The sequence below is a fragment of the Impatiens glandulifera genome, chromosome 2 (genome assembly GCF_907164915.1).
Source record: "Impatiens glandulifera chromosome 2, dImpGla2.1, whole genome shotgun sequence".
NCBI lineage: Eukaryota > Viridiplantae > Streptophyta > Magnoliopsida > Ericales > Balsaminaceae > Impatiens > Impatiens glandulifera.
In genome coordinates, this window is record NC_061863.1 from 66,311,057 (window position 1) to 66,327,272 (window position 16,216).

Consider the following 16,216-nt stretch of genomic DNA (forward strand, 5'->3'; position numbering starts at 1 on the left):
TGTGTTTCTCCTGAGAAATAGATGTGAGATTTCAACAAGTATTTATAGGAAATTCAAGAGGTGGTGCTGACATGTCATGGCCCAGCTAGCTGTATTCCTTTATTATTTGCAAATTAATGGCCAATTTGTTAATTAACCCCACCATGCATGCAATGTAATGCAATGCAATTATTATTATTATAGATGATTTAAGTGAGAATGAATTTTATTTAGTTTGCAGAATATTTTGGGTTTTAAAAAAAATGTGGCAAAGGATTAAATATATAGTTAAATGAAAAATCGGGACAAAGAGATATCAATATTATCTATAATTGGTAAAAATTAAAAGAAGAAGAAGAAAGAACAAAACTATACTATGTTTTGATATTTTCCAACACATTAATCAAAGAAATTCAACTCTAAATTTATATGAGCTTGTTAATTGAGAACATTGATCTCTCTAATAATGATTTTCCAGATATATATTTGTTGTAAAATTTTCTATGTTCCCATTTTAATTAATTCCATAATCAAAATTTTCAATTTGACCTTTAAGTTCTGTGAAAAAAAATAAATTTAAATATAAACCGTACCATTTTTTACTTACTTATTATTCCCTCCATCCTTAATTTATTATTTATATTATTGACCCCAATTTAATAGTCCTGTAAAGAAAACTAGTGCTTAATTATATTATTATAAAAAGAGATATCAATTGGCTAATCAGTTATTAGAATACATATTTGACTATATTTTGAATTTTTTAAAAATAAAATATTTATATTAATGACATAAGAAAATATTATAAATAAGATTTTATAATACAAGTTATTCAAAATAAACATGAATAAACATAAGCAAAAAAAAAGAAAAGAAAGAATTTTAGTACATTTGGTGGGGAGGGAAAATTAGCTGGGGTGCGTTTTGAGTGGCATCAATTAAATAAGAGAGAGTTAAGAAGGTGGAATAAGAAAAGAGCTTTATGGGGATTCCAAATTAAGCAAATTAATTAAATGGAAACACAAATATATATGATCATAATGATCAACTTCTTAAATAGTTAGTGCAATGCTGATGCAATAGCTATCAACCACAAAATATTAAAATAAATAAAATATATGCCATGCACACTTAAATTCTTGTTGGGATCAATTTATGATTGTTTCTCTTAGAGCATCAGCAGCGCAAATGACCTCTGCCCTCTTATTTTGTCAAATTAATGTTCCACCTCAGCATAAAGCGGGCACATATTGTACTTGGGCAAAACACTCCAATGCTTTGCCCGCCCTCTAATTTAAATAATTTAAAGGTGTTTTAAATAAATAACTAATTTATACTATTATAACTAATATTCCTATATTATAGGAAAATTTGAAAATATATAACTAATATTTTTATATTATAATAAAATATAAAATATTTTTATAATTTAAAATATATTATAATATTATTATAATTTAATATATAATTAATATTCTTATTTTATAGTAAAACTTTAGAATATATATTTATTTAATGTTATTATAACGTTACTTACAAATATAAAAATAGTAGAAAAAAATATTATAATTAAATATATAACTAATATTCCTATATTATATAATATATTATATAATCATGAAAAAGTCAGAAGAGGGCATGACCAGCATAGAGGGCACTGCCCTCTTTTTCTTTTTATCTACAATGCAAAAAATGAAAAAAACCAATGACCTGCCCTTTTCCACGCTGTCCGATGCGGGCACAGGTCATGCGTTTAATTTTCACAAAATTTCCTCTATTCTTATTTTCCTTCAAAATAAAAAGGACCAATGTTTTACATGTTTTTTTTTTAATAAAATGCAGCAATTTCACTTATGTACAAGTACACAAACACCTTATAAATGTTTATATGTAATGACATACAATACAAAAAAAAGAATGATTTAACACAAGAATTACACCCACAAATTAACTCCACAAACATTAACATGAACAAACAAGGGGTACTTAGAGTGCGCGGGTCATTTGGGTCGTGTCGACACGAGCCACGACACGACGACAGGTCAACGGAGTGGCACGAGACTATCTCGACACGACTAATACGCAACAAGACATGGCCGACAAGACATGACCAAACGAGCGTTTGTTTGCAATATGTATATTTGTGAGTAGTTATAATTTAAAATGTATTATATAATTATATTAAAAAAATATATACTTATAAAAAATTATTTGTTATTCTCTGAACGCTATGAATAGTTGCGGATAACTGCACAAAGACAAAAATCACATAGATATAAAAATGTAGAATGAAACTTTATTCTGATTAAGAAACCACTAAAATATATACAATGAAAGCCAACACTAAAAATACTCTTGGAGTTCCAATGTGTTTTCTAAATAGACCTAGACATCTAAATATGTGACCAATGTGCCTTTTCTTATAAATATAACTGAGAATGAAATATATATTATCCTTTTTAATCCAAATGTATGATGTCATGAATATGAATGTGATCATCTATTTTTTACAATTGTTACTCCTAAAAAATCTTTTTATCCTCAAAATTTTGATTTTTTCTCATTCATTTTCTGCAAGTCCTTCCCATAAGGAGAAGTCTCCCGATCATGAGAAGATTGAGTTGTGATTTGGAAAATATCTTGGAAGCAAAACTAGCCACATCTCATGTAATATTATTTATTTTAAAGATGAAATTATTTAATTAATCTATACTTTGCAAAAGAAAAAAATAGTTAAGCTTATTAAAAAATAATTGATTACAAGTTTGACTTTAATAGTCATAAGTTTCAACCAAAGTCAACATATGGCAACTCAAAAATTACAAAAAAAAAAACAATTAAAAACCAATTATGTCCAAATAAATCTTCTATACCCTTGGTTGGGCTATTCTGGTTGCATAATCTATATGTAGTCCATATTTCAATCACATTTTATCATTTGTTTTAACACTTTTTAAAAACTTTTGTTAACAATTAACCTTTTTTTTACTGTTGTTTGGGTTGTTAGCGAACTTACTAGGCATTTCTCCGAGCATAGACATTCAGAAGACTATAAACTATATATTATATCGGTGAGAGCTATATATGCATCTTAGAGTCAACCTTCTTCTTTGTTCAATTCCAAATATTTTCAAAGAAAGATGGTTAAAATGTAATGGATCCCCCAAATAATTGTAGATCTAATTAAGGCCGACTATAGTTTATTTTTGGTTAGTCTAACCTTAGGCTAACAAATAAGGAGGTCTTTGTTCTGTACATGCCAAGCTTGAGCTAGGTTAAAAAGAGCTTTATGTCACTAATTAAGTTGGACATTAAATTTTGTAATTTAATATTTGTATTGAACTTAAAAAAACAAAATTTATCCGGATCGACGCGGCCACACTCCAACGCGTAGCTTCAAGAGATTATGAGAATGTCTAATAGAAACTGTTAATTTGTTTATGATGGAATTCCTTTATTTTTTTTAATTTTTATTTTTTTTCCTTATTTTAGAATTGATTCATTTTGCTGTCTGAATCATCTCCCAATTTCCTTTGTCTAGTGACGAAATCGCAGGTGAAGTTAATTCAACTTTAATAGAGTATTCTATCTCACACACACATACAGAAACTGGGTGGGTAGGTTTAAATTTATGGTGGTGTGCATAATTCATGTACCACAATTAGGTTACGTTGTTTAATGGAACGTTACCCACTTTATAAAGCTGCCTACTTTCCCATTCTTTTTACTCCTATTTTCCCACCAAAAGTATGTGGATAAGAATGATCTATTTCTAACACGATAAGATATTAGTCTCAGTGTCCGAAACATATATTCGATTTCTACTTATAAACGGGCTAAGATAAGTGAAAGCATAACGGGTTTAAATTTGCTAATAATTTTTAAAATTAAATAATAATAATAATAATTTTAACTGCGTTATTATATTTTAGTTTTCACTTCTATTAATAATTAATACATTTTAAATCTTGTTAAGCTAAATTGAACAATGATGGATCTTTTGAATTGATGTTTTGTATTTTGCTTTTGTTTTTTATTTATTTTTTATATTTGCTTTTGTGTTCATGTTTTCAATTGACTAAGAGCTTGTTTGATGGAAGAGTTTTTGAGATAAAACTTAGTTTTTATCCCAAAATTCAAACATCTTATCAACTATTCAATCAAATAATTTTATCATTTAAATATTAAAATTATCCTCTAATTTTATTCTCTCACCTACACTATATCCTTTAAAGTCAAAAGGTAAATTAGTCTTCAAAATTTAAAAATTAATTTTTTCCTAGTTTTTATCAAACAAGAATATTTAAGATAAAATTCAGGTAAAACCCAAAAAACTCTTTTCTCAAACAAGCCCTAATTCTCCTTTTTTGTCATTTTAATTAATTTCTCTTTTAAAAACTCTTATATATAGACACGATTACTTACATTTTATTTTGCATTGCCAAGAAAATTATCTTCTTATTAAAAATGAATAATATAACAACATTTAATGAAATAAATGTTAACTCACATCACATCACATATATATATATATATATATAATATAAAAGAAACAAGAAATTGAGAATAGAGAAAAACGACAAGAATTTGGAATATCATATATATCTTGGATTCCAACAACCCAACTATAAAAGAATATAATTTTTGCCTCTCAAAAGAAAAATAGAATATATTTGGATTCCTACATTATATATATATATATATATATATATATTGAATTAACTTTTTTTTTTTCTAGGTTTGGTATATCTCACACATTTTAAAGGATACTATTCCTTATATTAATATTTGAATGTCAAAAATAACTTTGATCAGTAAAACAGTAAACGAATAAGAAAATATAAGCCAACATATCCATCACCATATATATATATCAACAATAAGATAGAAACACATATCAAAATTATTGCATCGAATAAAATAAATATTTTTAATCTAAAAAAGAAATATATTAAAAATAATTTATGTATTTATAAAAAATTAATATATATTAAAAATAATGAAAATCGTTTAAACAAAACTACTAAACATGACATAAAAAAAAACGTTACTAGATCAATAAGAGCTCGTAAATTCTCGAGAATAACAATTATCTCTTGTCTTTTTAGAATGAATCTCAGAAAGCGTTATAAAAATAACATTATGATATTGTACGATTATACGGTTAGCTAGTGAAAGTTCGACGATTTCTTTCCAACCAGATAGTTCACCAAAAAATAATTTGGATGCTAACAAAAATATGTAGATTTTTCATAATAGCCGTATCAATTCAAACTTTCTAGCAACTACCAAATATTCGGACATCACCTAATGAATCTCAGTAATACTTTACAAAAAAAGCAAAATATTAGTCACACCTCGACGATGCAAAAGTTCGTGACACTTTGAATGCCGTAGTTGAGTATATAGCATCGATGACTTCTACTATCATGATTCAACTATCAAGTTTGTAAATTTTCTTTTCGGCCCTCATATCTTATTTCTCTCCACATTGACTCCACATTGTAATCAGATTTTTCATTTTTAGGGTTTTCATCTACGTCATTTACTTGATTCACCCATTTTGTCATTCATTTCCTATGTATAGAGAATTATAAAATTTCATTGGATAGAAATCATTTTTGTTTTACTTTAATACATGTTATATATGATGCAAATGATAATAATTAATCTTCTAAGTCTGATGTTAAGATCTCCATAAACAAAAATGTATTTGTCTTCGTTGTTTTAAGGTGCCACGATGAATCTAGCTAGCTAAGTGGTCCATCGAGATCAAATAGTAAATAATTATTGAAAACATGTCTGCCTGTCGGTGTCCTCTCATAAGGAATATTAGTGCATGTGTTGTTGGATCATATATATAGACAATATTGACAAAATAGAAAGTACAATTAATTAAATAAATACCACAATTTTGAGTGAGCATTGTTGGTCCTTTTTCCACCATAAGAATAGAAATCATGATCAGCTTCATTTGGGATTAATATATATTTTAAAAAAAATTATAGGTATAATAAATAAAAGATAAACATTATAAAATATGTCTAGGAAGATTTTTAACATATTGAATAAGAAAATAATCGATGTATTATGATCAGCATCTACAATCTCCTAATAATCTCATTGACGTGTGTATTTTTGATCACCCAAGTGAGCCTTTGTAACTTTTATTTCAATATAATTTATTTACTGAAATCGATTAAAATAAAATGTCGAATAAATACAATCTCTTGGTACATAAAAATTAAAGTAGATCTTAAATGGGAAAAGACAAAATAGATGAGGAATTAATGGGGATCTAATCATCCTCAAATAATAATGATTATAATAAAAATAATAATTAAAAATATTATGCATAAACTTGTCGCCGCGTCACATCAAGCAAGCTAACGTGAGACATTATTATATGCACCACTCAACCATGTTGGGTTTCCCTCTTTCTTTATAGTTTGTTTCATCATGTTTTTATTAAGATTTTGTAAAATAAAAAAATGTATTTAAATTTAATAAAAATAAAATAAATATATTTTTTATGATGAATTGATTGATTTAATAGTTAAATTAATAATAAAATGGTAAGAACTTAGGCTTTGTTCGGATTAGAATTTTTTTTAAATTAAAGGAAAAAAAAAATTGTTGATGATTTTTAGAAGGTGATTATTATTTTTAGTAAAAATAACTTAAAAAAGTAATAATTTAATAGTAATTTTATTAATGAAATAAGTGATTTAATTATTTAAAAATGGTTAATTAAAAAATTAGTTTTATTTAAATATCAAAAATAAAAATTACTTTCTAAATTTACGCTAATAATTGTTTTTTAAATAATTCATAATGTAATCACTTTTAAATTTATTATTATTTTTATTTTAAAAAGTTAACCCACCTATCTTTCTAATTCCATTTAAAAAGTTCTTATTTCTTTTTATTATTTTATTTTTTATAAATAAAATCCTATTTAAAATGTGTTTGAGGTGTACAATTATTTTTTATATTTAAATTATTTATTATAATTATAAAATATCATAATTAAATTAAATTAAATTAAATTAAATTTGTTTAATTTAAATTTAATTATCCAATTAATAGTATCAATACAATAAGTCAAATTTACATATATTTGAATGGTTAAAAATATAAATAGTATATCTTTTAATAACCATTTATCTGATTGCATTTTACACAAAATTATCTTCATAATATTACCCATTGGTCCTCTGCTATCAATCAACCATCTCATCGTTACAGATATCTTTAGTACTAAAGAGTCTCGTAATTTTACTCCAAACATTTTTTTACACAACCATCTAATCGTTACCGATCTCTTTGACCAACCCAATTTGATTTTTACACCTAACCATTATTTCGATAACTACCCATCTCAATCACATATTTAACCATTACATATTCTCTTTTACCCCAATCGAAGTCTCATCATCTCATCAATAACCATCATTATCTATTGTTTTCAAATCGACCTCGACTTCATTCCAAATATTTTGTACCTAACCGATGTGACACAATTTACGTAAATCGTATATTTATTAAACAAAATCAAGAAAGTTGTGACTTGCGACCTTCCTTCATTATAATTCATGCATCTATCTCAAAATGTCTAGAACCGTTAGGAGTTGAAGTTTAATCCATGCAAAAGGAATTGAGCACAAACTGAAATCGGAACGGATTTATGTCAGCCTGCCTCCAAATTTTTTTTTTTAAAGTTAAAATTTGACATTATTCCATTTTTAAAAAAATCAATAGAATTCACTATTTTGTTTATTTAATTATTAAAAAAATGATAAAAATTATATTTATTTACTCGTTTTATTCAAAATTTTCTCGTTATTTATTTAAGTTCACTCTAAATATTTTTTAAGCCCACCCCACAATCGAATCATGGGTCCGTCTCTGAATCTAGATACTCTTTCTTTTATAATATTTTAAAAAAAATCTCCCATTTTTTTTTGTTATTTTTTTTTGAAAAATAGTTATAACCATTTTGATTAAAATTCTAAAAGTGGGAGGTAAGAAATTAAAGTTAGACAAACTCTAATTATGATTAAGTATGATAATCAAAAATTCCTAAAAAAAATTATTAATAACATTCATACATTCTAAAAAAATAGAGATTACAAACATAAAAGACTACATTCAAACCTAATCATCCAGCCTGATATTTTCGCATGTCTTCCGTTTTCATTGAGAGGTCTTCTAATTCCCCTTCTTCTTCCTCTTTCCCTTTTTTTTGAATGAAAGAAGATTGTATTGAAGATGATGAATATTGTTATTTCTCATTTTGAATTCTCTATTTGTACGAGTCTGTTCTAATTTGATAGAAAGAATTGTTTATGATAATTTAAGGGTTTTTATATTTGTTATCTTTAATTTGAATTTATGTGTTATTGTCTTTCTTATCTTCGGTTTCTTCCACGATTGTTTTTCTTTGTTATTTTGCCTTGCACCCTATTGTGTTATTATCCTCATGAATCTTCTCTCTCAATTGCTTTTTTTTTTTTTCACTTCAACACTAATTTCCACCTAAACTAATTTTATATATCAAGTGTAGCATTTCTTTATTTGGGGTTCTCATATTGGAGCATTATAATAAGTTTATTTTTATCCAAAGAAAATTAAATATATACATTATATATATATATATAATAAAAAGTAAATCGATTTATCTAAAACTAAAATATGTATTTACTATAAATTAATAAAATAAAATAATAATAAGTGAATGCGACCCGAGAGCCATCTCAAACCTTTTTTATCGGCGATATCATCACCATTTTGAGTACTCCATACGCCACATTTACATCTTTTAAAAGCTAAGGATATATAATAGGTCGATACAATTAGACGATAATATATTCAAACTTTTTTCGACCACGACTTAAAGCCAACTTTTAAGAAAAAGAAAATGAAAACAATAAAGAAATATATATACGGGTAGTTTTGCATCAACGGGATGCCATTTTATAATCAACAATATACTTATAAGAAATGTAGCAATCACCTAGTTCAATAGTCAATACTACTTTGTCCCTCTCCTTCTTTATTTATCACCTTTATTTCAACCTTTGAATGGTCCTAGTAGCTAGCTGGTTGTAAAACAAAACTCCATCTATTTCTCTCCCTTTTTAGGTAGACCATATCATGTTAAATGAACTAATTATGATCGCCTTCATTTTATGAGAAGAAATTAGGTTATTTATATAATTGTGTTTTTTTGTTGTTTGAATTGAAAAAGATATTCAGACCCTCAAAGTTATAAGTGGAGGTGAGCATTCAAATCGATATAAATATAATGACTCAATTCAAACCGAAAAATATTCGATCCACCGAATATATATGGTTTTGAATTTTGATATATAAAACGATATACTAAGGATCACCCTTTTTTTTATTTCTCAGAAAAGAAGAAATTTGGACAATTATCTATCAACAGAGAATTGTGTTTTTTCTATTGAATTGAGGAAGATAGACCGAACACTACACTAATAAATTGATTTAATTCGAACTAAAAACATTTGATCAGTCGAATATATGGTTTTAATATAAGATCTATTGAATATGATATAAATTGTCTTTTAAATAACTGAAACTAATGCAATCCACAATTGAAATATATTAATTAATGTTATGATATATGCTAATTTTTTTACAAATATATCAACTTAAATTTTATTTCTTCCTGTACTATTAAAATTTATTATTATATATATGTGTGTTATTTTAGTTGATTTTTTTTAATTGATTTTTTAAAATTAGTTAAAATGAGTATGAATTATTTGACATATAAGATTAATATCAATAATTATCAAATCACTATCTAATATTTAATATTCGATAGTTAAAACTTAAAACCACAAAATATAGGATTGGAGTTAGGGTCTTAATAGTGTAATCCACATAATAGAGTCATATTTAAATTTATCTAACTGACCAACTCGCGATCACTCTAAGAGTTGGTTTGTTCTTTGATTTTTAGGTTTTAACTATCAATTCATCAATCTAATAATTAATTTTATTTATTAAAATATCAAAATTAACCTTAAATAACAAAAAAAAACATAGAAAATTAAAATATAGGGTGTTTTGGTAATATTAACCCAAACAACAGGTTTTTTATAAAGAATTATCAAACAGGTTTTTTAAAGATTATTTTGTGTGTGTATGAATTAAATCTAAAATCTTTGTTTGTTTTTTTAAAAGATTATATTTTTTCTAAGAATACAATAAACACTATATGTTTTAGGTGAGAAGCAAAGCAAAGACAATTAATACATAAATAAAAGAGCACCAAATTTGTTTAATTGTTTGTATCACAACAATCCAAAAACTCAAAGTGCACCCCGCTTTAACATTATCTTGACCAAAAAGCCACACATACTTTTTTTTAGAGAGATTGGACACGTAAAACTCAAAATAAAATTGCTGTTTATTTTATATATATTAAAAATAAATTTGTGGACATGCATGCATGTCAGTTGTCAGTACTAGTGTTAATGAAAAGTTATGAATAATTGAAATTATTCCATGTAAAGAACACTCTTTTTTGGTCAAAGATTCAGTTCCGTGACGCCAGGATTTGTTATATTATTTATTTTAAGATCAATCATTCATTAATTTCTCAACTTTTTTGCTTTTTAATTTGCCCTTTCAATTATTGCATTCTATTTGTTTGTACATATATATATATATTATATCATAAATGATTAATTTAGTAGCAAAATATTGCTACAACTCCAATCGGTTCAACTAATTAGAAAATTAATTAGAGCAACAATTGTTCCAATAATATTTTAAAAAGCATTAATTTGGTACGTAAATCTTTCATAAACCACCGTGGAAGAATACTAAAATTAATATGAATTTGAAGTATAAGAATAAAGAAAAATTAAATTAAACCTCACGCCTAGTGAAAATGGTCGAACCATAGCGAAGTGTATCGTCATAGATGTAGGGTGTCATATTAATTTTTGTAATTAAAAAAATGAAATTAGGAATTACTAGATAATACAAGTGATTTTTTATAATTAAATGGTTAGATTAAGTCTTATCTAACATATTAAAATCTAAATATTATGATTTTCATTAAAGTATTAAGTTAAAATGAATGGTCATAATTAATTATACAAGATAATGTTAGTTTTTAAAATTATTATTATATTTTTATCTAAAACCTTGTTTGGTTTCAATTTTTACCAATAATTATTATGACTACCAAATAAATTTATCATAAAGTCTAAAAACATGGATGATGTATCTAAATATTCAATTTTATATAATTATTTCAATAGGAAAATTCACTTTTCAAAGCTAACTTAACCCTATAAACCTAATATCAATTATGACAGATGTGTTTCCACCTTGTCTGCTTCAAGAGGCTCAAACAAGCTCCAAGGATTTGTGTGCTTCACCAAAATAGTCATACACATTAAAAAACAAAATCATAATTAAAAACTGCAGTCCTTTCATTATTAAAAATTTGACTTCTTTTGTAACCTTCTTGTCTGGGTCTCTTTTTTTAAATACACATTATTTAATTAAAACTTATTTCACTAAAATAAAGAAATCAATAAATTAGATAATAAAAAACTTACAAAATATGAATTTAAGCCTTTCCCTTCTCCACATGAATGGAATGAAAGATGGATTCTTCTGAAAACACTTTAAGTTTAAGCGGTGAACAGGAGAAGTGTGGTGTTATATTAGTTCTTTTTTAATTCTAAAAAAAAGATGAACTGTCTAATAATTTTAAATTCATTAGTTTTTTTTACAAATTAAAATAAAAATTGATTCAAAAATATATAAATTAATTTGTAAGTCAAAAATTGAATCGAAAATATAAAAATCACATTCTAACTAAATTTAAAATACAAATATTGACTTAATTACCTTACATTTTATTATTAATCAATTTTTGTAAGAGAAATTAATTTTAATAGGCAATGGCTTGCCTGGGCTAAGCACCAAAGCCCAAGTAGACACATCTTTTTAGCGAGAATTGCTAAGGGCCTAATATCCAAATAATATAAATTGGATGCATTTGGATTAATTCATTATATAAGTTTAAGGACTTTAATGCACAAAAATAAGAACTTTTTAAGAATTTTTTTTTTATCATTTTACCATTTTTAAATATTTTATAAATTATTGTGGTTATACTATTTTAACTTGTAGAAACTCAAGTTTGATGTAATTGTTAAATAACTTTGTTTGTGCTATTTTTGTTTATAGTATACAATAGCTAAAAAAATATTTTATTTAAAAAAATTAACAATTACTTTAATAATCAATTCTAATATTTTATTATTAAGATGACATAAAATAAATTATTAATTAACTCACGTTGAACCGGAGCTGCTAGCACTTCTGAGGCGAGCTAATCAGCCTACATGCAGAGTCGACATTGAATTTTGGTATGCCCTAGTCATATAACATTTTAACTTAACTAATATCCCACGTTGATAAGATTTCTCTCACTCTAACATATAAATTAATTTTCTTATTTGTAAATTAACAAAGTAGACAATAAAATTCTAAAAAAAATATATTTCAATTTGGTCCATGATAGTAATGTATTAACAATTAATAAATTAGGTTCATAAATTATATCTTTTATTATAATTGGGGTTGGCAGACTTGCTAGGAGTGTTCCTAAAATCAATTATAAGATTTAACAATTAGAATATTAATTAAGATTTTTCAATATAACATATCACATAAATAAAAAATAATAAACATTTTTTCTGCAAACGTCCCAAACTTGTAGCGGGGCCTAATCATGACCGTCCAAATTGCAATTAATAATTTTTTTATATCTCATTAAAATAACATAGGCTTTTATTTTATGAGAAATAGATAGAAACATTATTATTGTAAATATTTAACATAAGGACCAAGATTTAATTATTTGGAGTTCTTGAAGAAAAATAAAAACAAAAAGAGATTAATTATTTAATCTCTTTCCCACATACATAGAAATGATTTTAATTAAGCACTTCTCTTTCCATGAATCTCTGGTAGCATTTGGAGTTCAAAATCTCCATGATCGCCATCGCCGTCGTCCTTGACCTCTTCCAACGGCTTATATCTATAAAACCATGCACATATTACATAATAAACAAAATTCACAGCCTGAATTCCCGTCATCAGCCAATAGAAATTATCCAATTTTCCCCTGTTCAGATTCCTGTCGGGCAACCAATTATCATTCCCATTTCTCCCCGTATATTTATGAACCATCGAAACCACAAAAGTACCCAAATAATTCCCCACCGAAGTCGCCATCCAATAAAGCGCCGCCGCCGTACTCCTTATACTCTCCGGCGACTGATCATACAAAAACTCCAAATGTCCAACCGACATAAACACCTCAGCCAACCCATGTAAACAGAATTGAGGAATCAACCAGAAAACGCTTATGGGTATAACCACTGTCGGTCTGTCGAGTAAACCATGTTTTTCAGCCACGTTCTTCCGTTTGATTTCCACCAAAGCCGAGACAATCGTGGCCAAGATGTTTATGATGAGACCGATTCCCATCCTTTGAAGACACGTGACCCCTGTCGGGTTTTTTGTTATGCGGCGGGCTAATGGGACGAATAGACGTTCATAGAGGACAAGACCGATTAAGACGGTGAGGGTGGCGAAGACTGAGAGGCTGGCTGGAGGGATCTCGAATGAGCTTGTTTTAGATAAGTGTCGGTTCATCGTTCGAGCTTGAACGATTGTGAAGCTACCTATGTGGGAATGAGATGTCACGAGCAAGATTCCGACTGCCCATATTGGAAGCATTCGGATAATCGATTTCAGCTCCTCCACTCGATGAACCGTGGTTAGCCTCCATAGATTGGGGTAGGATGGATCTCGGGTGTCATCTTCTGTCACTATGGCAGCCCGATCCAGCCACCTTAAAACCAAATAACAACACATGAAAGAAAGGTAAATTAAGAACTATACCATTAAAACTTAGATTAACTAATTAATACTTACTTAAATTGGTTAGTATGAACAAGCCTTCCATTGAGAGAAATGGGAGCATCAAGCTGCCTATTCTCATACAACAAACAAGGGTCCATTGGAAAGGCGACATTTCGCTTCTTCACGGAGGCGACCACAACTTGAGTCAATCTCACCAACGGGCTGCCTCCGGGCTTCACCTTAACGTAAAGAGGAGATCCCAACACAAACACAATAATCGAAATCGCCATGGCAATGGTGGGAATCCCGAAACCGAGTCCCCATCCCACGTAGTCTTGAATGTAGACAACCCCGGTTAAGGCAGCCAAAGAAGCACCGGCCATGGTGAAATAGTACCAATTGAAGAAGTTCCATTTTCGGGATTCCACTTTTGATTTCGACATGTCTAATTGGTCGGCTGCGAAAGTGACCACGCATGGCCGGATTCCTCCAGAGCCGATGGAGGAAAGGAGGAGGGAAAGGTAGAGGGGGAGGAGTTGGGTGGTAGTGGCTTCTTTGCAATTCTGTTGAGTTGGGCAAGGTGGTGGCCTAAGTTTGGGCAATAATGCTGATATTGTAATGCTCATTAATCCCTATTATCAATAATAATAAAACAATTTGAATATATGTAACAATATGTATTAATTAATAACAAATTATCAAGGTGAAAAACAAGACCAATTCGTAGATGAAGGTTCCAAGGATTAGTGTGGAGAAGCGGCCGGCGAAAGAATCTGCGATGAGAGCTCCGGCGAGAGGGGTGAAGCTGGAGGCGCCGCCAAAGTTGGCGAGGGTATTGGAAGCTTTTACCAACGGCAAGTTCAATTTTTCGGTCAAGTATGATATTAAATTCGCATGGGATCCCGTTGATGCAAATCTCTCGCATATTTCATTTCCTATACATTAAAAAATAATTAACAAAATTTGAATTATGTTATGATTAAAAAATGAAACAAGATCATTGAAATCACATATATATGTGATATCTCTAATAAAAGTACAAACATGGTTCTTATATTTTAATATGTTTAATAATTGTCCACGTGACAGACAGGAAAAGAATTGACGAATAATTAATTACATAAATGATGACAAAACATTATAAAGACATATATGATTAACTAATTATTATTTGTTTTATGTTGTACCCATTTAAAATTTTAAATAGATGCTTAGATAATAGCAAAGCAACTATAACAACAGAGAAAACAAGAACCCTTTCTATTTTTTTTTTAAAAGAAATTAAAACGTTGTGTTTTAGATGCGATGACATTGATATCATCTATGAAGGATCTTGATTTACAGAGAAAATGAATATTTGAATAGAGATGAAGATGAAGAACTGACCAAGGATAAATGGCAATGTTTTGATTCCTCCAAGCTTCCTGATCTTCATCTCTTCCTCCTTTGGCAGCTCGATTGTGCCATTTTCAGTACTAGTCTTCTTCTTCTTCTCCGACTGCATCTCGTTGGCCATGGCAGAAATTGAGATGAGAGCAGAGAACCAGGGACAATATTTATGGGCTAAAATCTAATGAATTATTAACATGATTTAGTGAGAGAAGAGAGAGGATGAATTATCATGATTTGGATACAGAAAAAGACCCTTTGTATATATAATAAAAAAGAGAAGAGGGCCATGTTAGACATGATGAGGTAATTTTGGAGTTTTATTTTAGTTTCAGGATAAGAAAGAAGACTGGCTGTATTGAAGAAAGAAGAAAACTATTAAACTTTTTATTATAAGATGTGTTAGCTAGTTAACTAGTCTTATCCCTATTTATATTGGATTTTTAAGTAAAACTAATTTTATGTTAATATAGTTTTATCAGAGATCTTTAATGATATGTGCTAATCTTTAGTTGGATTATATTTAATGTAGAGAGTATTATATGAAAATTAATTTCCACACGCTTTTGTGTGAGCATAATACATGGACATAGTGTTTAAGGATACAAATATTATGTTAATACTGTCACAACTTTGTTGTTTGAAAAAACACACTAGCTCAAGTGTCGGTACTTAAAAGATCACTCGTCACGAATTCGATTTTCACTTAAAATGTTTTAATTTGAATTAAAAATCATAATTGTTTGGGTTGTGCTATCTTCTTAAATTAAAAAAAAAAAATCCATTAGAATAAACGGTTATGTTGAGTTTCATTTTTCGATGAATGAAGAGATCAAGATTACAAATGTGACGAATATAATACATAATCATGTGCACAGAAAAATAGTATTTAAATGAGTAGTTTTGATATGTGTTTTGA

General features: G+C 27.8%; 1 protein-coding gene across 1 annotated transcript; it reads right to left on the bottom strand.

Moving 5' to 3' along the window:
- Positions 1–12,858: 12,858 nt before the first annotated feature.
- On the bottom strand, positions 12,859–15,540 carry LOC124923606 (protein NRT1/ PTR FAMILY 3.1-like). Its single transcript, XM_047463571.1, has 4 exons — positions 15,295–15,540; positions 14,626–14,843; positions 13,981–14,540; positions 12,859–13,897 (listed from the first exon to the last, which is right to left on the bottom strand). Exons 1-4 carry the CDS (start codon positions 15,422–15,424, stop codon positions 12,979–12,981), a joined length of 1,827 nt encoding a protein of 608 aa, XP_047319527.1. The 5' UTR covers positions 15,425–15,540; the 3' UTR covers positions 12,859–12,978.
- Positions 15,541–16,216: the final 676 nt, after the last annotated feature.

What these genes read in the sequence shown, in the direction of transcription:
- LOC124923606 (XM_047463571.1), bottom strand. Translation starts at nt 15,424, where the DNA reads ATGGCCAACGAGATGCAGTCGGAGAAGAAGAAGAAGACTAGTACTGAA. An exon ending in AACATTGCCATTTATCCTTG is followed by an intron (nt 14,844 to 15,294) that starts GTCAGTTCTTCA and finishes TTTAATGTATAG; the next exon opens with GAAATGAAATATGCGAGAGA. An exon ending in GAACCTTCATCTACGAATTG is followed by an intron (nt 14,541 to 14,625) that starts GTCTTGTTTTTC and finishes TATTGATAATAG; the next exon opens with GGATTAATGAGCATTACAAT.